Below are 24364 nucleotides of genomic sequence, written 5' to 3' on the forward strand. Positions count from 1 at the left end.
TCTAAATGTCCCTTGATTTCTTTTTGTCCCATTCTTTTTTCAAATTTTAATGCTCTTATCAACATGGAAAAGTGGTTCGGATTGCTTTGTGCAAATAATTTTTTTATTATAAACAACATTGCAATCGCCTGGCTTTGACGAGGGGGCGGAGAATTCGCATGAATCGCATCAGCTGTGTGCTTGGCCATCAAGTGGTATTTCAGACTGGACTTGCTGCAATGATAGCTCAGTTTACAACGACAAAACACACAGATCACTTTGGTCTTGTCAATGGAACCATTTGGCAACTTTTTAAAAGTAAACTTTCCATTCAGAATCCTATTGGCATCCATTTCGGCGTCTCGCGCTCGCCATCCACTCAGAACGTAACGTAAGCCTACTACCAGAGAATGTCGAATATCCGTAAACGGGCTCTGCTACTACTCTTTAGCCGGCTCGCAAGCCAAACAAGTGTGTGTGGCGTGTTTCCGGTCTAGCTAGATCCGGTGTGGTGTTGTAGTTTTTCGAACGTCGGTAGTTGTTGCAACAGCATGTGAACAAAACTACTAAATTTGCTAGGCCAAAAAGAGCGTTAATCGCGCGAGAAAGAAAAAAATTTGACGCCATTAATTTGTGTTTGCGATAACGCCGTTAATAATGCGTTAAACTGACAGCACTAATATAAACATAGCAAAAACGTATTTGGCTGCATAATCATTTGCATAGATGTACCAGAGCATTGGTAACTTGTTTAAAATAATGAGAAATTGCTTTTATAATGTGCATGTGCTTTGGATAAAAGCATCTGCTAAATGCAGAAATGCTTAAGTGGCTGGAATAGATGATGTGGAGGTTGAACAAGAACTTCAGAGTTGACAGAATTTTAATTGTGATTTGAGAAATATAGGTACCAAAACCACTGACTGTCACTGTCAACTGTCATCACCATCTGCATCACGGGTACTGTACTATCTATAATCCCAGGAATCTGTGTGTGCCACCAATTTTATCACATGCATTGTACACTATCTAAAGTTCTGTAAGTAATCTGTATTTGTGTGTTTCACTGGCATATTAATCATCAACTGCATCACAGGCACTGTGCACTATTACTATTAATTACACTACTCGTTGTGCATACAAACATCTGTTAACTTATAAAAATGTAATGTTAGCGTAAGCTAGTGGTCGAGCATTTAGCAGACGCTCTTATCCAGAGCGATTTACAGCAAGGAGAGGGACATTCCCCCCGAGGCAAGTAGGGTGAAGCACAGCCGGGAATCGAACTGGCAACCTTCTGATTACCAGCCAAATTGCCTCACCGCTAGGGGGTGAGGGTCCCTGGGTTTAGGAGTACTGAGTGTTGGCTCACCCCCTCCTCCCTCTATCTCCCCTCTTCTCTCCCCCTCCTCCCTCTATCTCCCCTCTTCTCTCCCCCTCCTCCCTCTATCTCCCCTCTTCTCTCCCCCTCCTCCCTCTATCTCCCCTCTTCTCTCCCCCTCCTCCCTCTATCTCCCCTCTTCTCTCCCCCTCCTCCCTCTCTCCCACAATGCTGCTCTTCTGTGTCAGTCAGCAGCCACACTATTTCATACTAGACTGTAGCACTATCATGGATGCACTCAAAAGATATGCTATCTGGACAATTAAAAGCATATACTTCATAAAATAATTGATTTCATGTTAATTTCTGCATATTTCATGACAGCCAATACTGGTGAACCATGCTTGAAGGCCTGAGCCCATCTTTTGTGACACTGATGATCACTTCTCCCACAGCTCCCTCACAGTAGACTCACTTCCTCACAGTGGCGGTTCTAGACACATTTTACTGGGGGGGCCAAAGGGGGGGGGGGGGCAGTGTTTAATCAGAGGGGCACATTAAAAACGGAAACAAATGATATTTATACATTAAATACTTTAATTTTGCTTTACATTAAAATCATACAAAATGCTCTGGCTCTCCCTCTTCCAGCTCTTCAACTCTCTCAATATCTTGATATGTTTCTCTAACTTTTTTTATTTACTAGGGCAAAAAATGCAATGTCTCTTCCTCAGTTCATGATGACTACTAGAAGAAGAAAAACGTGTGAAAAAAAGAAGAAAAAAAGGTAGAAAAAAATAGTTTTTTTTTTGTCAGCTCATGGGGGCCACAGGGGGGGCCGGGGACATGTTTTACAGGGGCACTGGCCACTGTAGGCCCCCGTGTAGAAACGCCCCTGCTTCCTCACCTCTAGTTCTTTGTTCTGTTCTATCTGTGAACGTCCTGGACAATAACCCAGCTATCAAGTTTTTGTCTGGGGGACCTCTATATTTCTGTCACATTTTCCATATCTTTGGATCCGTTCAAATGAAGGAAAGGATCGGATCGACGAAGTACAGGACGGGAGACATTGATGAAATCGTGTCTCTGTATATGGCTGGCTTTCGTTAGTAAAATGAGTGATGAGCTCTTCCTGCCGCCAGAGGTCATATTTTTCAGGTCTTACATTTTTTATTGATGTGAACTTTGAACCCAAACTCAGTGGCCCGGCCTTTGACAGCCGCCCGGTTAAGTCTACAGCTATAATGGATAAGTTACAGACATTTGAAATGGAACCAATTTGAACATTGGCGTGTCAACGCTATTACTGTAGGGAAATTATATTGTATGAAGCGAAGTCAAGTGTAGACAAGGCGTTGTAACTTACAGTAGTTAGCTACCTAGACTAGAGCAGAAAATAACCGACTAGTGACCAGACGCTACAGTTGTGCTAGCAGATGTCTGACCAGTTGACATCCGGCTATAGTAGTCAGATGATCACTTAGCATTTCCTCATCAATGCCGGTGATATTGCTGCTGTCATAGGAACGTAACGGTAGCTAGATAGCCAGCCAGCCAGCTAAGTAGCTTCTTTGCTGCGGTTGTCATTTCTGTGCAACTAACTAGCTTAGCATACCATACTTAGCTAGTCGTCTATCGTTCATCATAGTCTCGCTAAGCAGCCTGCAGAAGTACTGTCAGAAATGGCTGGAGACCTTCAAGCGAAATACAGCAAGTTGGCCCAGGAGTATTCCAAGGTAAGTGCTAGCAATGCCAGCTGATGTTGGAGCGACATAATTAGCCCATATGATCTAGCTACCTCTTTTGTTTTCACTAGCTCTAGGTAGAAATGGCTGCTGTTTACGATTTACTGCTGTTGGCTATTTACCCTTCTAGACGGAACTAGCCATCTAGATTCGGTAGATATTCGGCGCAGACTCTTTGTCTGTCTGGATTTGGACAGTATTTTGGTTTACAGAATGCCTATAAAATAGCGAGACCAAGATCTACCTCAGTGGATGTAGATCTTACAAATGACTGGTGTCGTGTGGTGACTGTAAGCCACATGCAGTTAGGACAATATGGATATGAACAAAATGGATATGAAACTTGAGCAAATCACTTTGTACAATGAAGTCACCTAAGTTCACTCAAGACAATCACGTATTTTGAGGTTTGAGCATTTATTGTTTCATGACATGGACATGTAGATTTACTCTGGCGGAGTGGATGATCTAAGGGAAGCACTCCCTGCCTCCTCGATGCAACACATACATACATGACATATGAGGCAGGGACCAATAGAGATATAATCATCCCCCTGGTGGATAGACATACAGACAGCATGGGGGAGAAGGGGATGGTGGAGGGTGGCAGCAGCACTGATCATACAACAAATGGCTGAGTGTGTGCGTGTGTGTGCCTATCCGCGCGTCTTTTAAAGACGCCTTATCGGACGTGGCCCAATGGATATGCGCTGTTAACATGGGTGTGGTAGTGGGCGGAGTAAAGGAAGGTGGAGTAAGACGCCTTACGTCCCCCATAAATGAATGACACGCGCTGCCCGATTGCCCTGCCTGAAATAGCTGCGCTTATATGCGCTCTAACCCCCCCAAGTTCTCATGTCAGCAAAACAAGGCTATTACACCCTATATCACTTTTATAACCAGTACTAAAAACGAGTGACTCGTTTTAGTTCATATAAAAGCTTAATGAGTCTCCTGAAGAGGTCGAGCGAGTGGGTCTATGATGCCAGTCAGCTGACAGGGTGTCTGCTGTTTCCTGTTCAGCCCTTCCTCCCCCTCCAGCACAACTGTTTCCTGTTATGATACATTCTCTTTTGATATTTTGTTAATTTAACAGATGTTTTATACAAAGCAATGTACAAATAGTCAATTTAGAAAACACAGCAGAAGATCCAGATCAGATGTGCAAAGTTCCTATTGTATCTCAGTGGTCAGAGTCATGGACCTATGTAGACTGAAACTGCTGAAGTTGTATTTACTCTCTGGGAGGAACAGGCTCATTAGACTCAAACGTAGAGTGCAGAGTCCAGGGAGGGGGGGGGAGTCCAGTAACTATGGACTTGAATGAGCACAGATCCGTTTTGAGCCCCTCTTCCAAACTTGCAGTATAGTTCAGTAGAAGAGAGCTTACAGTGCAGTACTGACAGTAGGAATGCAGGGATCATCTGCTGTGAAGGCCTCATGTCTCTCCTCTGGCCCAGCTCAGGGCCCAGAACCAGGTCCTGAAGAAGGCTGTGGTGGATGAACAGGCCAGCTCCACGGCTCTGAAGGTAGCTCACTCACCCCTGACCCTGACACATTTACCCCAGACCCTGACACACTCACCCCGGACCCCGACACACTCACCTCAGACCCTGACACACTCACCCCTGACCCTGACACACTCACCCCGGACCCTGACACACTCACCCCTGACCCTGACACACTCCCCTCGGACCCTGACACACTCACCCCTGACCCTGACACACTCACCCCTGACACACTCACCCCTGACACACTCACCCCGGACCCTGACACACTCACCCCTGACCCTGACACACTCACCCCTGACCCTGACACACTCACCCTGGACCCTGACACACTCACCCCTGACACACTCACCCCTGACCCTGACACACTCACCCCTGACCCTGACACACTCACCCCTGACCCTGACACACTCACCCCTGACCCTGACACACTCACCCTGGACCCTGACTCACTCACCCTTGACCTTGACACACTCACCCCTGACCCTGACACACTCACCCTAGACCCTGACACACTCACCCCTGACCCTGACACACTCACCCCTGACCCTGACACACTCACCCTGGACCCTGACACACTCACCCCTGACCCTGACACACTCACCCCTGACCCTGACACACTCACCCTAGACCCTGACACACTCACCCCTGACCCTGACAGACTTACCTCGGACCCTGACACACTCACCCCTGACACACTCACACACACCCCTGACTATGTATGGGTATCATTTAGATTTGAACAGTTTTACTTCCTGATACTGCTTATCGATCCGGTACTCAAACGGTAATCTTATCTGTACTTTTTGTTTTGTTTTTTCAACCCCCCCCCCCCCCCAGGACCAGGTGAAGCAGAGGGAGCAGAGCCTCAGGAAGGCAGAGCAGGAGATGGACAGTCTGAGCTTCAGGAACCAGCAGCTGACCAGGAGGGTGGAGCTGCTACAGGAGGAGCTGTCTGCCAGCGAGGCTCGGGGGGGGGGCAGGAAGACCAAGGTGGGGCTGGCTCTCAGAGCCGGGGCATATGTGAATGCCCTAGAAGAGGATGGGAGGGAGGAATGGCTGGCAGGCTGTTTACAATTAGCATTAGCATTTAGCAGCTGCACAAAAGAATTTGACTGAAGTTGGCGGGTGTAGTATACAGCCTGTACCTCCTGTCTCAGGGTAAAGGGTGTAGTATACAGCCTGTACCTCCTGTCTCAGGGTAAAGGGTGTAGTATACAGCCTGTACCTCCTGTCTCAGGGTAAAGGGTGTAGTATACAGCCTGTACCTCCTGTCTCAGGGTAAAGGGTGTAGTATACAGCCTGTACCTCCTGTCTCAGGGTAAAGGGTGTAGTATACAGCCTGTACCTCCTGTCTCAGGGTAAAGGGTGTAGTATACAGCCTGTACCTCCTGTCTCAGGGTAAAGGGTGTAGTATACAGCCTGTACCTCCTGTCTCAGGGTAAAGGGTGTAGTATACAGCCTGTACCTCCTGTCTCAGGGTAAAGGGTGTAGTATACAGCCTGTACCTCCTGTCTCAGGGTAAAGGGTGTAGTATACAGCCTGTACCTCCTGTCTCAGGGTAAAGGGTGTAGTATACAGCCTGTACCTCCTGTGTCAGGGTAAAGGGTGTAGTATACAGCCTCCACTGTGTGTCTCAGCAGGGTAAAGGAGACTCTCCTTCCCAGCAGGGTCAAACCCAGAGTGTGTTTGATGAAGACCTGCAGAAGAAGATCGAGGAGAACGAGAGACTGCACATTCAGGTGAGGGGGACAGGGAGGAGGGGGACAGGGTGGAGGGGAACAGGGTGTAGGGGATAGGGGGACAGGGTTGAGGGGAGGGGAGAGGGACAGGGAGGAGGGGACAGAGGGACAGGGGAGATTGGGGAGGGGGACTGAGGAGGGGAGAGGGAGGACAGGAGGAGGTGAGAGGGGGGGCAGGGAGGAGGTGAGAGGGGGGTCAGGGAGGAGGGGGACAGGGAGGAGGGGCAGGGAGGAGGGGAGAGGGGGACAGGGAGGAGGGGAGAGGGGGACAGGGAGGAGGGGCAGGGAGGAGGGGAGAGGGGGACAGGGAGGAGGGGCAGGGAGGAGGGGAGAGGGGGATAGGGAGGAGGGGCAGGGAGGAGGGGAGAGGGGGACAGGGAGGAGGGGAGAGGGGGGGCAGGGAGGGGGGGAGAGAGGGACAGGGGAGATTGGGGAGGGGGACTGAGGAGGGGAGAGGGGGGGCAGGGAGGAGAAGAAGAGGGCGGCCATAAACAGTGTATCCTGGTTCCTGGTCCTTTCCCAGTTCTACGAGGCGGGGGAGCAGCACCAGCGTCAGCTGGCCCAGCTGGAGGCGCTTGTGGAGGAGCTGCAGCAGGAGCGTGAGCGGGCGGAGGCCCAGCTGGAAGGGCTCAGTGCCAGGTGTGCCCTTGGGGAGGACCGGCTGGCCCAGGAGACCGCACGCCTGGAGCTCAGGGCTCACACCCTGGAGAGAGAGGCCCGGGAGTGCAGGGCCCGGGCGGAGGAGTGGTGAGCACACACACCTGGACACACACACACACCTGGACACACACACACAACTTGACACACACACACATACCTGGACACACACAACTTGACACACACACACAACTTGACACACACACACATACCAGGACACGCACACACACCTGTACACACACAGCTGGACACACACACTTGGACACACGCACATGTACACACACACCTGGACAGACGCACCTGTACACACACACACACCTGGACAGACCTGGGTGTACTGTGCCCCTGCAGCCAGCAGCAGCTGAGCGGGTGCCAGGTGGAGCTGAGCAGACAGGTGCAGGAGAACAGCAGTGTGATCCAGGAGAAGGTGCCCTTCAACGACACCCGTAAGCTAGCTGCACTCCTTTCTTCTGTTGTGTTGTTATACAGTATGTCTATAGGGCCCTGTAGTTTATACAATACGTCTGTAGGCCCTGCAGTTTATACAGTACATCTGTAGGGCTCTTCTAACCCTCACATCCACCTGAAGAAACGTACTGTGTTCTTCTTCCTCTCCAGAGTATCATCACTTCAACAGTTTAAATGTTCCTCCACACAACCGGCGGCACCAGGTGACACCAACACTACTAGACCATCACTAGTGTCCTAACACTGATACAGTTTCTTACTAATCCTAACTTCTCGCTCCACTTCGTCCCCTTCTTCACTTGTCCTCTACTCCACTTTCTCTCCTCTCCCTTCCTCTCCTTCTCTCTTCCACCTTCTCTCTTCTCTCCTCCTCCTCTTGCTCTTCCTCCTCCAGTTAAAGGCGAGGGATGTGGCTGGTCAGGCTTTGTTGCTGGTTAAGGACCTAGTTGCTGCTCTGCTGAACTTCCACTCCTACACCGAGCAGAGACTGCACATCTACCCCCTGGACTCCTCCATCCAGCCCATCTCCCCACTCAACCAGAGGGTTAGCAGACTCCCGACCCCAGACTCCCGACGCCAGACTCCCGACGCCAGACTCCAGACTCCCGACCCCAGACTCCCGACGCCAGACTCCCGACGCCAGACTCCAGACCCCAGACTCCCAAAACCCAGACTCCCAACACCCAGACTCCCGACGCCAGACTCCCGACCCCAGACTCCCGACCCCAGACTCCCGACCCCAGACTCCCGACCCCAGACTCCCGACCCCAGACTCCCGACGCCAGACTCCCGACCCCAGACTCCCGACCCCAGACTCCCGACGCCAGACTCCCGACGCCAGACTCCCGACGCCAGACTCCCGACCCGCTGTGATTTAACGTGCAGCCCTTTCCCCCTGCAGTTCTCCCAGTACCTGCATGAGAACGCAGCATATGTGCGCCCCCTAGAGGATGGACTGCTGCAACTGCATCACAGCATCACAGAGGACACAGTCACTGTACTGGTGAGGGTGGGGGGGGGTGACGAGGAGGATGGAGGTCATTACACTGCTGAATGTACTGTCCCAGGTCCCTGAACTGTGCTGTGTTTGATTGACAGGCTGAACTGTGCTGTGTTTGATTGACAGGCTGAAGTGTGCTGTATTTGATTGACAGGAAACTGTGGGGAAGCTGAAGGAATTTGCAGATCACTTCTCATCATACACACACTTCCTCCAGAAGATTCTACCTTACCAGCTCAAGAGGTCAGGAGTTTGTGTGTGTGTGTGTTTTTGTATGTCTGTGTGTGTCTGTGTGTGGGTGTGTGACCCTGCCTCCTGTGTGCAGCCTGCAGGAGGAATGTGAGGCGTCTCTGTGTCCTCCAGCTCTTTCCTGTAAGAACCAGGATCTGCAGAGAGACCTGACCAGGGTCACGGCCATCTTCCTCAAGCTGCAGACCTACATCACCCTGCTGGCCCTGCCCTGTAAGTCTGTATGCTCTAGATCTATATCACCCTGCCCTGTAAGTCTGTATGATCTAGATCTATATCACCCTGCCCTGTAAGTCTGTATGCTCTAGATCTATATCACCCTGCCCTGTAAGTCTGTATGCTCTAGATCTATATCACCCTGCCATGCAAGTCTGTCTGCTCTAGATTAGGGCTGCAACAATGAATCAATTAAAATCGATTATTAAAAGCGTTGGCAACTAATTTCATTATCGATTTGTTGTGTCGCGCGATTATTACACCACTCTATAAGTCGCGGAGATGTTTGAGTATTTTTTTTAAAAGTTTAGTTGAGCGCGGAGCAGAGTGGAGGTAGAGAAAATACCATCGGAGAGACGTCGTTGAGTAACGTTGTTCTGAAACACATGGCGGAGAAATCAGTTTGACTTAAGTCATCCAAGGTGTGCAGCATTTCACACTAAATACATCGAAAAGGTGTGTTAATTGACCGAGGTTAAGTTAGTTTCATATTTGACTTTCGTCTCACATTCTGAAGACACTACTTTGCAGCGTCGCATTAGGGACTGGGTGAAAACTACCCACACCATTTTGAAAAATGTAGACTTTTATAATATTTGTATGAATATAAAACCACAAACAGACACCAGAGTATCTTAACAATGTCTGGTATACTTCCACAGCCTTTACTTTTTCAATTAAGTTAGTGCAAATTCACAGTGCAGAAAATCTTCAGAATGTGCACAGTCAGTTCTGTTTTTGAATAAAGTGTTGGAAATTAATGCTTTTTTGTTTTTAAAATCCGATTAATTGGAAAAAAGAATCGACAGATTAATCGATTACTAAAATAATCGTTAGTTCCAGCCCTAGATCTATATCACCCTGTAAGTCTCTCTGCTCTAAATCTATATTGCCCTGTAAGGATATATGCTCTAGATCTATATCACCCTGCCCTGTAAGTTAGTATGCTCTTGATCTATATCACCCTGCCCTTTAAGTCTGTCTGCTCTATTTCAGTTTAGTTAGTCTATATCTAGATTAGTCTATATCTACATCAGTCTATGTCTACACAACCCTCTATGGACACAATGAAGCTTGAGTCGCCATTGACGCGTAAATTTTTTATTTTACTCACCAGACTTTTTAAATGAAATGCATGAACAATGCAACTGGAAGAAAAATACATTATCTGTCGGAATTAGTCTATATGTTGCATATTGATTTAATCTATAATTTTTTAGCAAATGGCTTTCTCTTGCCACTTGACTTCAGCCACCTCTCCACAGCTGATGATGCATCATACTGCTGAAGCTCTGGTCTTCTGTTTAAATGAAGATCAGGTCTGAAAGGCATGAGCATGCGAGCCTGCTGCAGACATCTGATGTTATTCTCTTTTGGGCACTGAAGGCTCTTTCGCAGTTGGCAGAGCTGATTAGCAGTAATCTTAAATTGTCTTGATAACAAAAATAACTATTAAGTGTTTGGCAGTGTAGTGTTTTATCTTCCCTAGCGACAACAATTCTTATCTAGCGTCAAGCGACAAATCGAGCAACTTTCCGTTACTTTGGCAATCTCCGTTATTCGTTATTGAGCAGCAGGAAAATAACTAATTGTACATCTGTTGTCATAGCAGCCAATCATGTTAACTCGCAGTCAGGCAACGGTGCATCATTGAAATCTGCGCTAAACTTCCTGTTTGCCTCTAACTCAGTCACAGGCGAGTGAAATTGAACATTTCGATTTACTATCCATTGGTTAATTAAAGATACTTTTTAGTCGACTAGCAGTGATCGCATATGCAAGTGATTTACTCGCATTGTAGAGGGTTGCTACAACAGTGTACGGGTGTAGTTGTTTTACATCAGTCTAGTAGGTATATATATATCTACATCAGTAAACAAGTCTAGTTGGTCAATATAATTTTCTTTCTAGACTCTGGGTTTTAAAGATATGTTTCAATATCATGGTATCTGTGTGTGTGTGTGTGTGTGTGTGTGTGTGTGTCTCTGTGTGTGATTGTCTCTGTGTGTGTGTGTGTGTGTGTGTGTGTGTGTGTGTGCGTGCAGCTCAGAGGGAGCAGGCCCTGCCTCAGAGCAGCTGTTCTGCAGCGTTCACTCAACTGGCTGCTGCTCTGCACAGTCTCCATGACGCCCTCCAGGGTGAGCCAATCACACAACACTTACTGTACTTCAACACAACAGTTACTGTACATCAGCACAACACTTACTTCAACCCTGAGGTGCCTTTGAGGGGGAGAGAGAATGAGAAGAGGACAGGTGTTAGTGGAGCTCACACAGCAGCAGTTGCTTGTTGCCATGCCGGCGTCTTATGCTTGTCCAGTGTTGCCAATTGAACAACTTTGTCGCTAAATTCAGTGACTTATTGCCTTCCCGAATCTACAGCCAATCTAGCTACTAGCGACAAATCTAGCGACTTTTCAGAGGGCCACTTGCAACTTCTGGTGAGATCTTTTTTTGACAACACTGTGCTTGTCAGCGTCCAAAATTCCCAACTCTGCATGGGTTCCGGGTAGAACTTGTACGACCCTAACTTCAGAATGTCATACAGTTTTTTTGTTTTTGAATACCAACTTGGTATTAGTGTACCGGGTTTTGTGACAACACTAATTACCATAACACAACTCATAACACAGTACTTTACACATAACTATACACATTACTTTACACAGCACTATACACAGCACTATACACAGCACTATACACAGCACTATACACAGCACTTTACACAGCACTATACACAGCACTATACACAGCACTATACACAGTACTTTACACAGCACTATACAAGCAGTTTAGGGAAAAATGTCATTACAAGTGACTAGTTAAGATCATTTGAATCCATTAAACCAGGGGTGTTTAATCCTGGTCCTCGAGAGCCCCTGTCCTGCATGTTTTAGATGTTTCCCTGCTCCAACACACCTGATTTAAATGAATGGGTTTGTTATCCAGCTCTGTGGAAGCCGGGTCATGACCATTCATTTGAATCAGGTGTACTGGAGAAGGGAAACATCTAAAACATGCAGGACAGGGGCTCTCGAGGACCAGGGTTGAACACCTGCAGTAAACGTAATGTTGATTCAATTAAATGTAAACAGTTTGAAATATTTCTATAATAGGATATAAAGTAAGGTAGTGCTTGTCCAACTTGGTTGATGTAACGCGTGTGCGTGTTTGTGTGTCAGAACTTTCTCAGCACTACAGTCAGAAGGCCTGTCTGGAGGAGGGTCTTCCCAGCGTCTCCCAGAAGCTGCGAACCACCTCAGAGTGTCTCCTCTCCTCCCTGTCCTCCCTCACCATCACCTCCTCCAAGGTACACACACACTCTCCTCCCTCATTCATACTGGTCGGCGTCTACATGCCCCCTCAGGCTAGCGCCAACGAGGCTCAACGTGTGCTCGCCAACCAGATATTGTGCGTGGAGCATGAAAATCCAGATTCCTTGGTTATTGTGCTAGGCGACTTTAACAAAGGCAATCTCACTCAAGAACTCCCCAAATACAGACAATTCATCAAATGCCCTACCAGAGAAGGGAACACTTTGGATCACTGCTACTCTACAATCAGTAAAGCATACCATGCGGTTCCCCGAGCAGCACTGGGTCACTCAGACCACGCCATGGTCCACCTGATTCCTGCATACAGGCAGAAGCCAAAGTGCTGTAAGCCTGCTGTGAGGACATCGAAACAGTGGACCAGTGAGGCTATGGAGGATCTGCGGGCGTGCTTGGACTCTACTGACTGGGATATGTTCATGACTGGCTCCAATAGTCTGGATGAGCTCACGGAGGCTGTGACATCATACATCAGCTTCTGTGAGGACTGCTGTATACCAACACGCACCAGGCTGAGCTACAACAACGACAAACCCTGGTTTACAGCTAAACTCAAAAGGCTGAGGCTGGACAAAGAGGCCGTGTTTAGGAGTGGGGACAAGGACAGATTCAAGGAGTCGAAGAACAGGTTTAGCAAGGCGGTGAGAGACTCTATACTGGACCCCCTGCAGCCTACAGAGCCAACAGGTCTGTGGACGACGCAGTTAACATGGCCCTCCACTTCACCCTACAGGCCCTGGATTCCCCAGCATCCTACGCCAGGATCCTGTTTGTGGACTTCAGCTCTGCCTTCAATACCATCATCCCAGCCCTGCTTCAGGACAAGCTCTCCCAGCTGAACGTGCCTGATTCCACCTGCAGGTGGATCACAGACTTCCTGTCTGACAGGAAGCAGTGCGTTAAACTGGGATTACAAGTCTGACTCCTGGTCCATCAGCACCGGATCACCTCAGGGCTGTGTCCTTTCTCCTCTGCTCTTCTCCCTGTACACCAACATCTCAGCCTGGATGACCAAGCACCACCTCCAGCTGAACCTCGCCAAAACAGGACTTCTCATCATCCCGGCCAAACCCTCCATCTCCCACGATCTCAATCACCCTGGGATCTGCGACGGTGACCCCTTCATCCTCTGCCAGGAACCTTGGGGTTACCATGGATGACGAGCTCTCTCTCACGGCCCAAATTGCTGCAGTCTCCCGGTTGTGTAGATCCACCCTCTACAACCTCCGGAAGATTAGGAGATACCTGTCTGAGCACTCCACCCTGCTGCTAATCCAAGCACTTCCTCGCACGTCCTCTCCAAGTTGGACTACTGCTGCTCGCTGGTCTCCCAGCATGCGCAACCCGCCCTCTCCAGAGGATTCAGAACGCGGCGGCCCGTCTGGTCTTCAATCTACCCAGATGCTCCCATGTTACCCCGCTCCTCATATCCCTCCACTGGCTACCCATCACGGCCCGCATCAGATTCAAGACCCTGGTACTGACCTTCCAAGCAGTAAACGGGACTGCCATCAACTACATCAAGTCTCTCCTGCAGCCTTAAACACCCACCCGCAACCTACGGTCTTCTTCAGACAACCACCTGGTGGTCCCACCGCTCAAGACCGCCCGGTCCCAACACAAGCTCTTCTCCAGTCTGGCCCCCCAATGGTGGAATCAACTCCCCACCTCCATCAGAGACACAGACTGTCTCTCCACCTTCAAGACAAGGCTCAAGACGCACTTGTTCCGGGAGTACAACGGTACTTAGGAATGGTTTGCTGGACCCAATGTTAGCTTCCTCAAGGATCGCAATGACTCTTGCTTAGAGACTTGTTGCTCTTGTTGGTTAGTGGTAACTGATTTATATTGTTGTACTCGCTGTGAAATATAAATATATATATATTTTTTTTTTTTACTGTTGCTTGCTTTTCTACAGGTACACTTGCACTTATAGCGATTCATGTTGTTTAATTGTAACTTGTTTAACTACATGCTCTTATGGTTCTTCCCTTTGGCACTTATTTGGTTGTTCTCAATATGTGCTTCATGTTTTGGCTACCCGCAATGTTTTTGGGGCTATCTTGTTGTTACCAGTGACCTATGCACTTTGTAAAGCTCTCTCTTGGAAGTCGCTTTGTGTAGAAGCGTCTGCTAAATGAATACATGTAAATGTAAACAGCTACACCTCCAGCCATCCGTCTGTCACTGTATATAAATATAAAGAGTCCCTACTGTCACTGTATATAATATATAAATATAAAAGGTCCCTACTGTCACTGTATATAAATATAAAGAGTCCATACTGTCACTGTATATAAATATAAAGGGTCCCTACTGTCACTGTATATAAATATAAAGAGTCCCTACTGTCACTGTATATAATATATAAATATAAAGAGTCCCTACTGTCACTGTATATAAATATAAAGAGTCCATACTGTCACTGTATATAAATATAAAGGGTCCCTACTGTCACTGTATATAAATATAAAGAGTCCCTACTGTCACTGTATATAATATATAAATATAAAGAGTCCCTACTGTCACTGTATATAAATATAAAGAGTCCCTACTGTCACTGTATATAAATATTAAGGGTCCCTACTGTCACTGTATATGTGCTAAATATAAAGAGTCCCTCCTGTCACTGTATATGTGCTAAATATAAAGAGTCCCTACTGTCACTGTATATGTGCTTAATATAAAGAGTCCCTACTGTCACTGTATATGTGATAAATATAAAGAGCCCCTACTGTCACTGTATATAAATATAAAGCGCCCCTACTGTCACTGTATATAAATATAATGAGCCCCTACTGTCACTGTATATAAATATAATGAGTCCCTACTGTCACTGTATATAAATATAATGAGTCCCTGTGCTCCTCCCTCCAGGTGGCGACCTTCTTCAGTAACAACCTGGACTTCTTCACGGCGTCTCCCGGGTACGGGCCGAAGGGTGGTGCGTGCACCCTCAGTCCCCTGCAGGCAGAGAGCATGCTGGGAAACAAGAGGAGGGCAGCCGCTTACATGCTGACCATCAGGAAGGTCAGAACCAATCAGATTCTGTGTAGCAGCAGAACCATTCAGACTGTGTGTAGCAGTCTCACAGACAGATCAGCACATATAACCTGTAGTGTGTGTTTGTGTGTGTGTTTGTGTGTGTGTGTGTCCAGCCTAGGCCAGAGTCTGTGCCGTACAGGGAGGCTCTGTCCAACCGCCACATCCTGACCTCCTCCACAGAGAGCAGGGAGGGTCTCACACAGCAGGTACACACACACACACACATACATCCTGACCTCCTCCACAGAGAGCAGGGAGGGTCTCACACAGCAGGTACACACACACACACACATACATACACACATACATACACACTGTCTCATTCCTTTTCTCGTCTCTCATCCCTCTTCTCTTCTCCGTCTCCCCCCCTTACTCTCACTTCCTTTTCTCTTCTCTCTCCCCTCTCCTCCTCCTCTTCTCTCACACCTCTTCTCTCTCACCCCTCCTTCCTTCTCTCTTACCTCTCCTCCTCTTCTTCTCTCGCACCTCTTCTCTCTCACCCCTCCTCCTTCCTTCTCTCTCACCCCTCCTCCTATTTTCTCTCTCACCCCTCCTCCTTCCTTCTCTCTCACCCCTCCTCCTTCCTTCTCTCTCCCCTCTCCTCCTCTTTTCTCTCTCACCCCTCCTTCTCTCGCACCTTTCTTCTCTCCTCCTCTCCGGCCCCTAGGTGCATCAGGGCCAGGAGAAGATAGCTCGTCTGGAGCAGGAGAAGGAGCACTGGCTCCTGGAGGCCCAGCTGGGCCGGGTGAGGCTGGAGAAAGAGAACCAGCGTATCTCAGAGCTGCAGGCCCAGCTGTGCTCCGCCCTGGGGGGCCCTACCTCCGGGCCCCCCGGACCCCCCGGCCCGGGACCTCAGGAGGAGGAGGAGCAGGAGGAGAAGGGAGCAGGGAGGGAGGCCACGCTCTCCACCAGTCTGGTACGACCTCCTCTCTCTCTCTCTCTCTCTCTCTGTCTCTCTCTCTCTCTGTCTCTCTCTCTCTCTCTTCCTATCTGTTTATCTAACTAATCTAGCCATCACAGCAGAGCATGTTTTACTGTGTTGTCTGTCAGCAGGTTGGCATGCTGACCACTACGCCCATAAACGATGAGGTATGACACACACTCGAGCGCTCACACACACACTCATGCACTCACACACACACTCACACACAAGAGCACACACCAGTCATACAAGCCTTGTTTGTCATATACTGTGTGTGTGCGTGCGTGTAGGTCGGGGATGAGGCCAGCAGAGAGCAGCTGATTAAGAGCCACTACATGGTGAGGGTATCAGAGCTGACCTCACAGCTGCAGCTGTCAGACAGCAAGGCTGTCCACCTCCATGCTGAGGTAAGACTCACTCACACGTTCGTTTACCATACATGTGAGGACATCTGGGGGCGTGTTCCATCAACGTCGCAAACACAAGTCGCACTTAAACAAATAAGTCTCTCTTGGGTGAAAGTCAACTTAGACTTTAGCCTCAAGCCGTTCCACAAACTTTCCATTCCACTAACAGGCAACACTAATTCAAGCTAGACCTCAATAAGCTTAAGGCTGAAATATGCTAGTCCGTAACTATCCGAAATTACTACGGATAGTTAGGAAATTCAGGAGGTGCACGTCAAGCTCTCCGAGAGCTCGAAGAGGGCGTTCCATGTAGACGAGGGCGTTCCCTTGTGTCAGTTTTTTTGAAAACGGAGAACCCTTAATCGGCCTTTAGACTGTACAGCCCAGATCAGGCGATCGTCAAAAAGAGGAGTTATGTCGCAAAAAGTAAAGCCTAAACCAGCAGATTGGCGTTATTTCAGCAGCGTAAATTGATTTTGTGAGTTTTTTGTGGAGTTGTCCCCAAAAAGGGCAATTAGGGCAAAATTACTTTAATATAACTTTGTCACACACATTTATTAACTGATAGGCTAAATGCTGAGCTTTAAGATAAAAGGGAAAGATAACCCTGACTAAAATGGGGATTCACTGAAATAAGTATTGTTGCACAGATCCAGAACAAACATTCAGATCAGAAGGTGACCCAAACTGTAGCACACTTTGCTTGGCAGAACAGTCATTTAAAATTGCTCAGCATGACTAAGAATATATAATTATTATACTACGCATGCATATTTAATCCAAATCCAATTATTACTATTCTGGCTGACAGTGTATGGACAGCTGCCCCATATTTCCAGAATTCCAATTACCATAGTCTGCCTCCACAGATCCTGAGGGGGCTTGGACAGTGGCAGACTTGCTGTTTGAAGGGCAGGGGCGGACATTTTTAAAGGGCTGCTACTGCACGACATGGTCTCTCACCAGTGTAACGATGGGAATTGGACGACACCCCGAGTGTCGTCACAGCCTCACTTTGGGAAAGCATGCCCTAGTGGGCACATTGTAGGGGAGACTGTTGGGCACAGCGTCTAATTGTCTTTTTTGGAAAGGGCACCATTTGGCACACTGTCATGTAGGGGCAGCATAAAGGGCACTTCATAACAGCACCCTTTTCCATTGGAATTAAGGGCACTGGAACAGTCAAATATAGACCATTGTAAGGGCACCTTATAGGGTACTGCATCACATTTTCTCTACTATAAAGGAACTCATTAAGACATGTTTTGAAATTGATATAGGGCACACTATCATGTAATGCGTTAAGGGGCACCCTGGGCACTAAATAATATTTCACAATGTGAATGGCAGACAGTAGGGCACTTGGTCTCATTGTTGCCACTCTAGAGGGCATTTTAACCCTGGGAGCACCAGGCAGTCACGCCCTGAGTCTTCCAGTGGGCCTGGAAACACCCATGGGGACAGTATATTGCACCTATAATATTGGGGAAGCCAGAAGGAGAGGATGAAGTAATATAGAAGCTTGTCACCATATAGGCTACTTCAAACAATGAAAATGCTCTATGCAATTGAATATAAAGTATCCTTGATTCTTTGTGTTTCAAGATGACCTGGAAAAATTATGATAAAATTCAGGTACTGCTTTAGAACAAAGTATACCCTTCATATTTCCTGGCATAGTTGCCTTTGCTAAACCTTTTTAACCAACCCTGTTCAATAATGTCCCACATGCAAAAGACACACAGAGATGCAGAGAGACTGAACAGTGGTCAAGGCTTGGCTACAGTGAGTTTGCTTCCTTGTGTGTGATTCCAGCAGACTACATAGTCTAGGCCTACCTACATAGACTGCAGTCTACTACTCTCCTTTCTACTACTTTCTACAAAGGATGGTAGGCTGCTCTTATGTGTTCATTTCCATCTTTAAGAGTTATTCTATATATATGTATTTAGGAATGACAATAAAATCTATCTAGATAAACTATGCTGGGCCTGCTGAACCTATACTTCTTCCACAGATACTGGTCAGGGAAGCATTACTTCTGTCTCTGAAGACCCTTGGGGCTGGTGGGATAAACGCTCTTTGTCTACTCTGAGCACCTTCACTGACAGGGTTGTCAAAGAACGGATACGCCATAATTGATTGTAACTTGTCTTGACGTTCTCCTTAGTTTCTAAAGCCTTATTTTATGTCAATTAACCAATGGCTTTTGAAAACAGTTGAAAACAAGTGACATTATTTCTTAACTTGTTTATTTAAATTAATACATTCTGTGGAGATGAAGTAAACACGTAAATTAATTCATGTCTGCACTTCAAAAAGTCTGCACTTATGTTTCTGAACAAAGTGCTTTGCGCACAGGAATTTACTCGACGGAAGTGTCTTTTGACATTGTGTTACTGCCTGTTTGAGATCTGTCAACCCATCTTAGTTTCACTTGACTTTTAGCCTGACACGGAGCAGGCTAGTTCTGAAGTATAAGTTACCTTGGTTATAAAGCTAGAACTAGAATAAGCCAACTTAATGGAAACGCTCGCTGAAGTAAGCGAGACTTGAAGTTGGCGAAATAAGTCTCGCTTTTCCTTAATCGACATTGATAGAACACCCCCCTGGTCCCCACAAGGACAATTAAACAAGAGCACATAAACACACACACAAACGCTTCTATGAACACACCCCAGTACATGTTCAGGTGTAGCTCCATCATTGTGGTAAAAAAAAGATCATACTTTTCACTGTACACACATGCAGATACATGATACACACACAGAGACATGATACACACACACACACAGTGTTTTGGGGGTATTTCCAGAAAGAAGGTTTAACAAACTGTGAACCTAATCCTGAACTCTTGAGTTGATTTACCCTAAAATGAGAGGACTAATAAAAGCCAACATCAATGAAACTCCGACACTAGGATCCACCATGGCACCCAGCCACAAAAAGAGTCTTCCTATTAGTTAGTTAGGGTTAGTCTTCCTAACCCTTCAAAGCTACTTCAAGGTGTTTACCATGTGTGTGTAACGTGTGTGGTGTATAACGTGTGTGTGTGTGGTGTATAACGTGTGTGTGTGGTGTGTAACGTGTGTGTCTGTGTGTGTGTGGTGTATAACGTGTGTGTGTAACGTGTGTGTGGTGTGTGGTGTGTAATGTGTGTGGTGTGTAACGTGTGTGTCTGTGTGTGTGTGGTGTGTAACGTGTGTGTGTGTGTGTGTAACGTGTGTGGTGTGTGTGTGGTGTATAACGTGTGTGTTGTCTCCAGTGCCGGGCCCTTGCCAAGCGTCTGGCCATCGCTGAGAAGACCCGGGAGGCCCTGGCGGAGGAGGTCCGACTGGCCAATCAGAACATCACACGGCTACAGGTAAACAACAACAACACTGTTATTGATCCCCTGCTGTTCCATGTAGTACCTGTCCCCCCCCACACTGTTCCTGCTGGATGAGCTGTCCCCCTGCTGTTCCATGTACATTTATTCATTTTCATTTAGCAGACGATTTTATCCAAAGCGACTTCCAAGAGTGAGCTATACAAAAGTGCATAGGTCAATGATCATAAACAACGAGATAGCCCCAAAAACATTGCGGGGAGCCAAAACATGAAGCATACATTGTGAAAAAGCAAATAAGTGCCAATAGGAAGAAACATAAGAGCATGTAGTTAAACAAATTACAAATTAAACATGAACCTCAAAAGTGCAAGAGTGTACCTGTAGGAAAGCAAGTAACAATAATATACTTTACAGCGAGTACAAGTAGCCTAGTTAAATCAGTTAAAAACTAATCAACAAGTGCAACAAGTCACTTAATAAGTGTCATTGTGTTTTTGGATTACCGGAACAAGTACTGTATATTTGGGAAATAAAGGTAGTATTGCCATGTGAGGGCGCTAACGAGCGAGTGCAGAATTAATGGAGGTCAATGGAGCTATACCCCTCAATATCCACAGGATATAATTTTTTGTATAGTAATTTGAATTCTGAATTTGTAAGTGGAGGCAAAAAAAATACACACTGTTGGCTGTTAGATTTTTTTAAAGTCGCCTTTCTGTTCTTAAAAGCCTTTGAAAATGTCATTGACGTCATACACATCGTGCGACCAGAGCTACTGCTTTACGGCAAGCTCTGGTCACTTACTTTTTTCTCTCAGGGCATCGACAACAACATTCGACCTATAATCCATGTTGAACATTTCAAAAACTACAATCAAATCGGAGATTTCTCAACGACAATCAGTTGAAAGAGACAAATTTAGCCGTGTAACTCCATAGACTCCCATTCAACATGCACTCGCTCGTGATCACCCCCAGTGGAACTCTGGTGGAACTGCAGCCAAATTCGGTACAATGGAGCTTAATAGGAAGTGCAAGGCTCTCCTTAAACAGGGTCTGGTATTGTAGCGACTATCCCATGGTACCCAGAATGCCCCGCGGCAAGCTGAAAAGCTACGAAGTTAAGAGTGTTAGCTTAGTCAGATAAGTGTTGTTCCGAGCTCTATTGTTGTGTTTGTTCTGTTTTGATACGTGTAATGCTATGGTCTGTAGTGTAAATCATTTGAGTGTTCACCCTGATTGTGAATGTTGTCTAGTTAGAAGGCTATCCAAGCTGTCCAATGTAAAAATGTTGCTGGGTAAATAAACAGCCGGCCTATATTCCAGTGCGGCCTAGACTCCAATTTACACAAAGTTCCCATTCAGGTGGGATGCGGCTTATAGAAAATGCGGCCTATTTTCCGTAAAATACGGTAGTATTACCTGTCGCGCCCCCCCCCCCCCCTCTGTTCCTGCAGGATGAGCTGTCCACCACCAAGCGCAGCTACGAGGAGCAGCTGAGCATGATGAGCGACCACCTGTGCAGCATGAACGAGACGCTAAGCAAGCAGAGGGAAGAGATCGACACGCTCAAACTGGGTAACAAGGTACGGCCCTAGCCCTGTCCATCTACCCGGGGCTCCTCCCCCTGGGAAGCTGGTGATGAGAACCTCCTGCTGAAAGTATCTGAGAATGTGATGTTACCTAGGAAACACACTTCTTGTGTGCTGTCTGACCCCTGACCCATCTGTATATAGGGGGTCAGATGGGTGAGCGGTTAGGGAATCGGGATATTAATCAGAAAGTTGCCGGTTCCTGGTCGGCCGTGCAAAATGACGTTGTGTCCTTGGGCAAGGCACTTCACCCTACTTGCCTTGGGGGGAATGTCCCTCTACTTACTGTAAGTTGCTCTGGATAAGAGCGTCTGCTTATCGACTAAATGTGAATGTTAATGTATCCTGCAGGGAAGCACCAAGAAGAACAAGGGCCGCTAGGACCAGACTCCTCCTGCTGCTCCTCCTCTTCCTCCTGCTTTTCCTCCTGCTCCAGACCTGCTCCTCCTTAGGCTGAACCATGGAGACTTTCTCCTGCTCGTCCTCCTCTCCACTGGAGGAATTCCAGAGACCCTGCAAACCAAACCGCTCCTCTCTGCCAGACCGGGGCAATCGAGGACATTGGAGCAGTTTGTCATCCATGCTTCTGAAATCTAGTTGGGAGGGAGAGGGGTGGAGGGAGCAGAAAAAGGAAGAATGAAGTGAGGGAGGGAGAGGTATTGGATAAGTGAAGATGGAAGAGCAGGGCTAGTAGGGCTAGGATTCCTCACTAGTCAAGCTGTAAAGATCACATTCTTAGAGTTACTGAGGGTTTATGCAAATGTACGTGTGTGTGTCTGTGTGTCTGTGTGTGTGTGTGTGTGTGTGTGTGTGTGGGAAGGACTGAGGCATCGATGGAAACAGTGATTTCACTTTTGTTTCTGGTGGGAGGAGGAGAATGTATGTGGACCTGGATGAGTGGGTGGTCACTGTTAGAGAATGTGTTTGTCGGTCCAGTGTGACGGGGGGGGGGGCACGGAACTGTGATAATAGCGTTTCTGTTTTACACTGACTGTTTTATACCGATGAAATGGGAAGCCGTCTGGGCTAGGGACCTATGTAGCTGACCTGGCCCAACAGGGCGAGTGTGTGAATCAACGTATGTGACTGAGTTAATTGAGCATAGAGCTAACAGACAGAAGGACAAGTTAGCTTACAGCAGGTGGTGTCTACCTGCAGCAGAGACGAGTCTGCCTCTGTATGTGATGTTTTAACACCAAAGTGTGTGTGTACACTAACTACAATGCCATGTGTACATTCTCCAAACTTGTACTCGATCATGAATGGATGTAAAATGTGTCCATATGAATATATATTCATGAAATCATGTTATATCCATTTTTGTTCTGTCAGTTCTTTTAACAATAATACAACCTGAGACATGTACTGTTGTGAGGACTTAAAACATGTTGTTGCTCTAACCAAATATGACATATCTGGTTGGCGGAGAGATTGTGATGACATTACTAGTGAAGACACCAGGGGCCTGTACTACGAATCAAGATCAACATGCTCTGGATTACTTTCAGTTACCTGGCTACACAAAGCCTAACAATCGCAATCACGATAAGCAGTATCACGACGGCAGTTATCTAGCCTGGTCCTAACCAGACTCTCGTACATTTAATTTGTACAGAGAGTCTGGGCTCGCTCCATTGACAAATGTTGACTTCCTTGTCGGCGGGGTACTCTGTTGAAGTTTAAAACTATTATTATTATTATTGGATGTGCCAAGAGCCACTCTGATCTGCCATAACCAATCGCTAGCGTTCGCCTTAGCCAATTACTTCACCACTACTGAAACAGAGCTAGCTGCTGTAGCTGGAAAATCAAATTGTTCCCGAACCCCGTGGGGAGGAGGGCTACAACAACATCATGGCCACCGACAAAACTCAGCAAAACTTGTTCTTGCTCCGGCTTTGGCTTATGGATATTCGGCAGCGTTGTCACAACGGACCGAATGGCTTCGCTCGCATCTTTCTCCGCTGCCATTACGGAACTACAACACAAACTTGTGCACAACATCAACGTCACCGTTCTCAGCCACCCCCTCTGTTCGCTGATTGGACAGGTAGAAAGTTAACCTGAGACATCTGACTTAAGTACCTCAATCCCAGACACAGTACAGAAGCAAAATCTAAATTGAGTGGATGTACGTAGGAGGGCAGAGCCAGGCTAGCGGTTATCGACTCTAACTCAACCCAGATCTTTCCAATCTAAAGACGTGCACATTCACATACAGGGGCGGTGTTTGCACCGTATGTCCAATCGTAAACATGGACAAAACAAGAGCTGCATATTTCACGCAGGAGGAGCAGACAATAATCTGTTGCTGTATTATTTTAGTTGCAACCACGGCAGTGGCAAACGATCGTGGGAGCAAATAAAATATATATAAAAACATCATTCAAAACGGTAAGTAGCAGTAGGCAATACTTGCATATATTTTAAGGCCAACAAGTACAAGGCTGAATTGCCTGAGTCCCTTTAGTAGGATATTGGTATACAAAGGGCCTTCGAACAGTGAAATTGCTTGCAGCCAACAGGAAGAAAAATGAGGCAAAGCAAACTGGAGGGGCTCCTCCACAGGACTTCCCTCCTGCTGAGGAGCTGGCCCTCTCCTATCAGGGTCGCCCCATGATGGAAGGAGTGGAAGGGGGCGTGTCTTTAGTCCCTGGTGGCAGCAGGTTGGAAGCCCAGGCATATGTATGTTTCAAGTAATCTATGTGACCGTGTTCATTCAACAATTATTTATGAATATTGTAGGAGTGAAATGTATTACTGTTCTCTGCAGTGACAGGAAATACAGTGGTGTTGCTGCCACCACCCACTGTCGTCCCACTCTGCCATACAGAGGTAACGGTGAAACTAAT

General features: G+C 47.2%; 1 protein-coding gene across 6 annotated transcripts; it reads left to right on the plus strand.

The window, feature by feature from the left end:
* The first annotated feature begins 2483 nt into the window (after positions 1-2483).
* On the plus strand, positions 2484-22827 carry ppp1r21 (protein phosphatase 1, regulatory subunit 21). Of its 6 annotated transcripts, none has more exons than XM_084709664.1 (21): positions 2486-3036; positions 4506-4574; positions 5394-5546; positions 6194-6295; positions 6819-7042; positions 7304-7398; positions 7571-7623; positions 7815-7964; positions 8322-8423; positions 8575-8663; positions 8746-8882; positions 10931-11023; positions 12067-12194; positions 15094-15246; positions 15375-15467; positions 15929-16177; positions 16312-16350; positions 16474-16590; positions 19856-19954; positions 21378-21506; positions 21864-22827. In XM_084709664.1, exons 1-21 carry the CDS (start codon positions 2983-2985, stop codon positions 21891-21893), a joined length of 2358 nt encoding a protein of 785 aa, XP_084565790.1. In that variant the 5' UTR covers positions 2486-2982; the 3' UTR covers positions 21894-22827. The 6 variants fall into 6 exon arrangements, 4 of the variants coding, with proteins under 4 accessions (XP_084565790.1, XP_084565791.1, XP_084565792.1 ...); XM_084709665.1 differs by having other exon boundaries at positions 16315-16350; XM_084709666.1 differs by having other exon boundaries at positions 6197-6295.
* Positions 22828-24364: the final 1537 nt, after the last annotated feature.

This window comes from Hypomesus nipponensis, chromosome 11 (genome assembly GCF_054491055.1).
Source record: "Hypomesus nipponensis isolate SF chromosome 11, ASM5449105v1, whole genome shotgun sequence".
Taxonomy (NCBI): Eukaryota; Metazoa; Chordata; class Actinopteri; order Osmeriformes; family Osmeridae; genus Hypomesus; species Hypomesus nipponensis.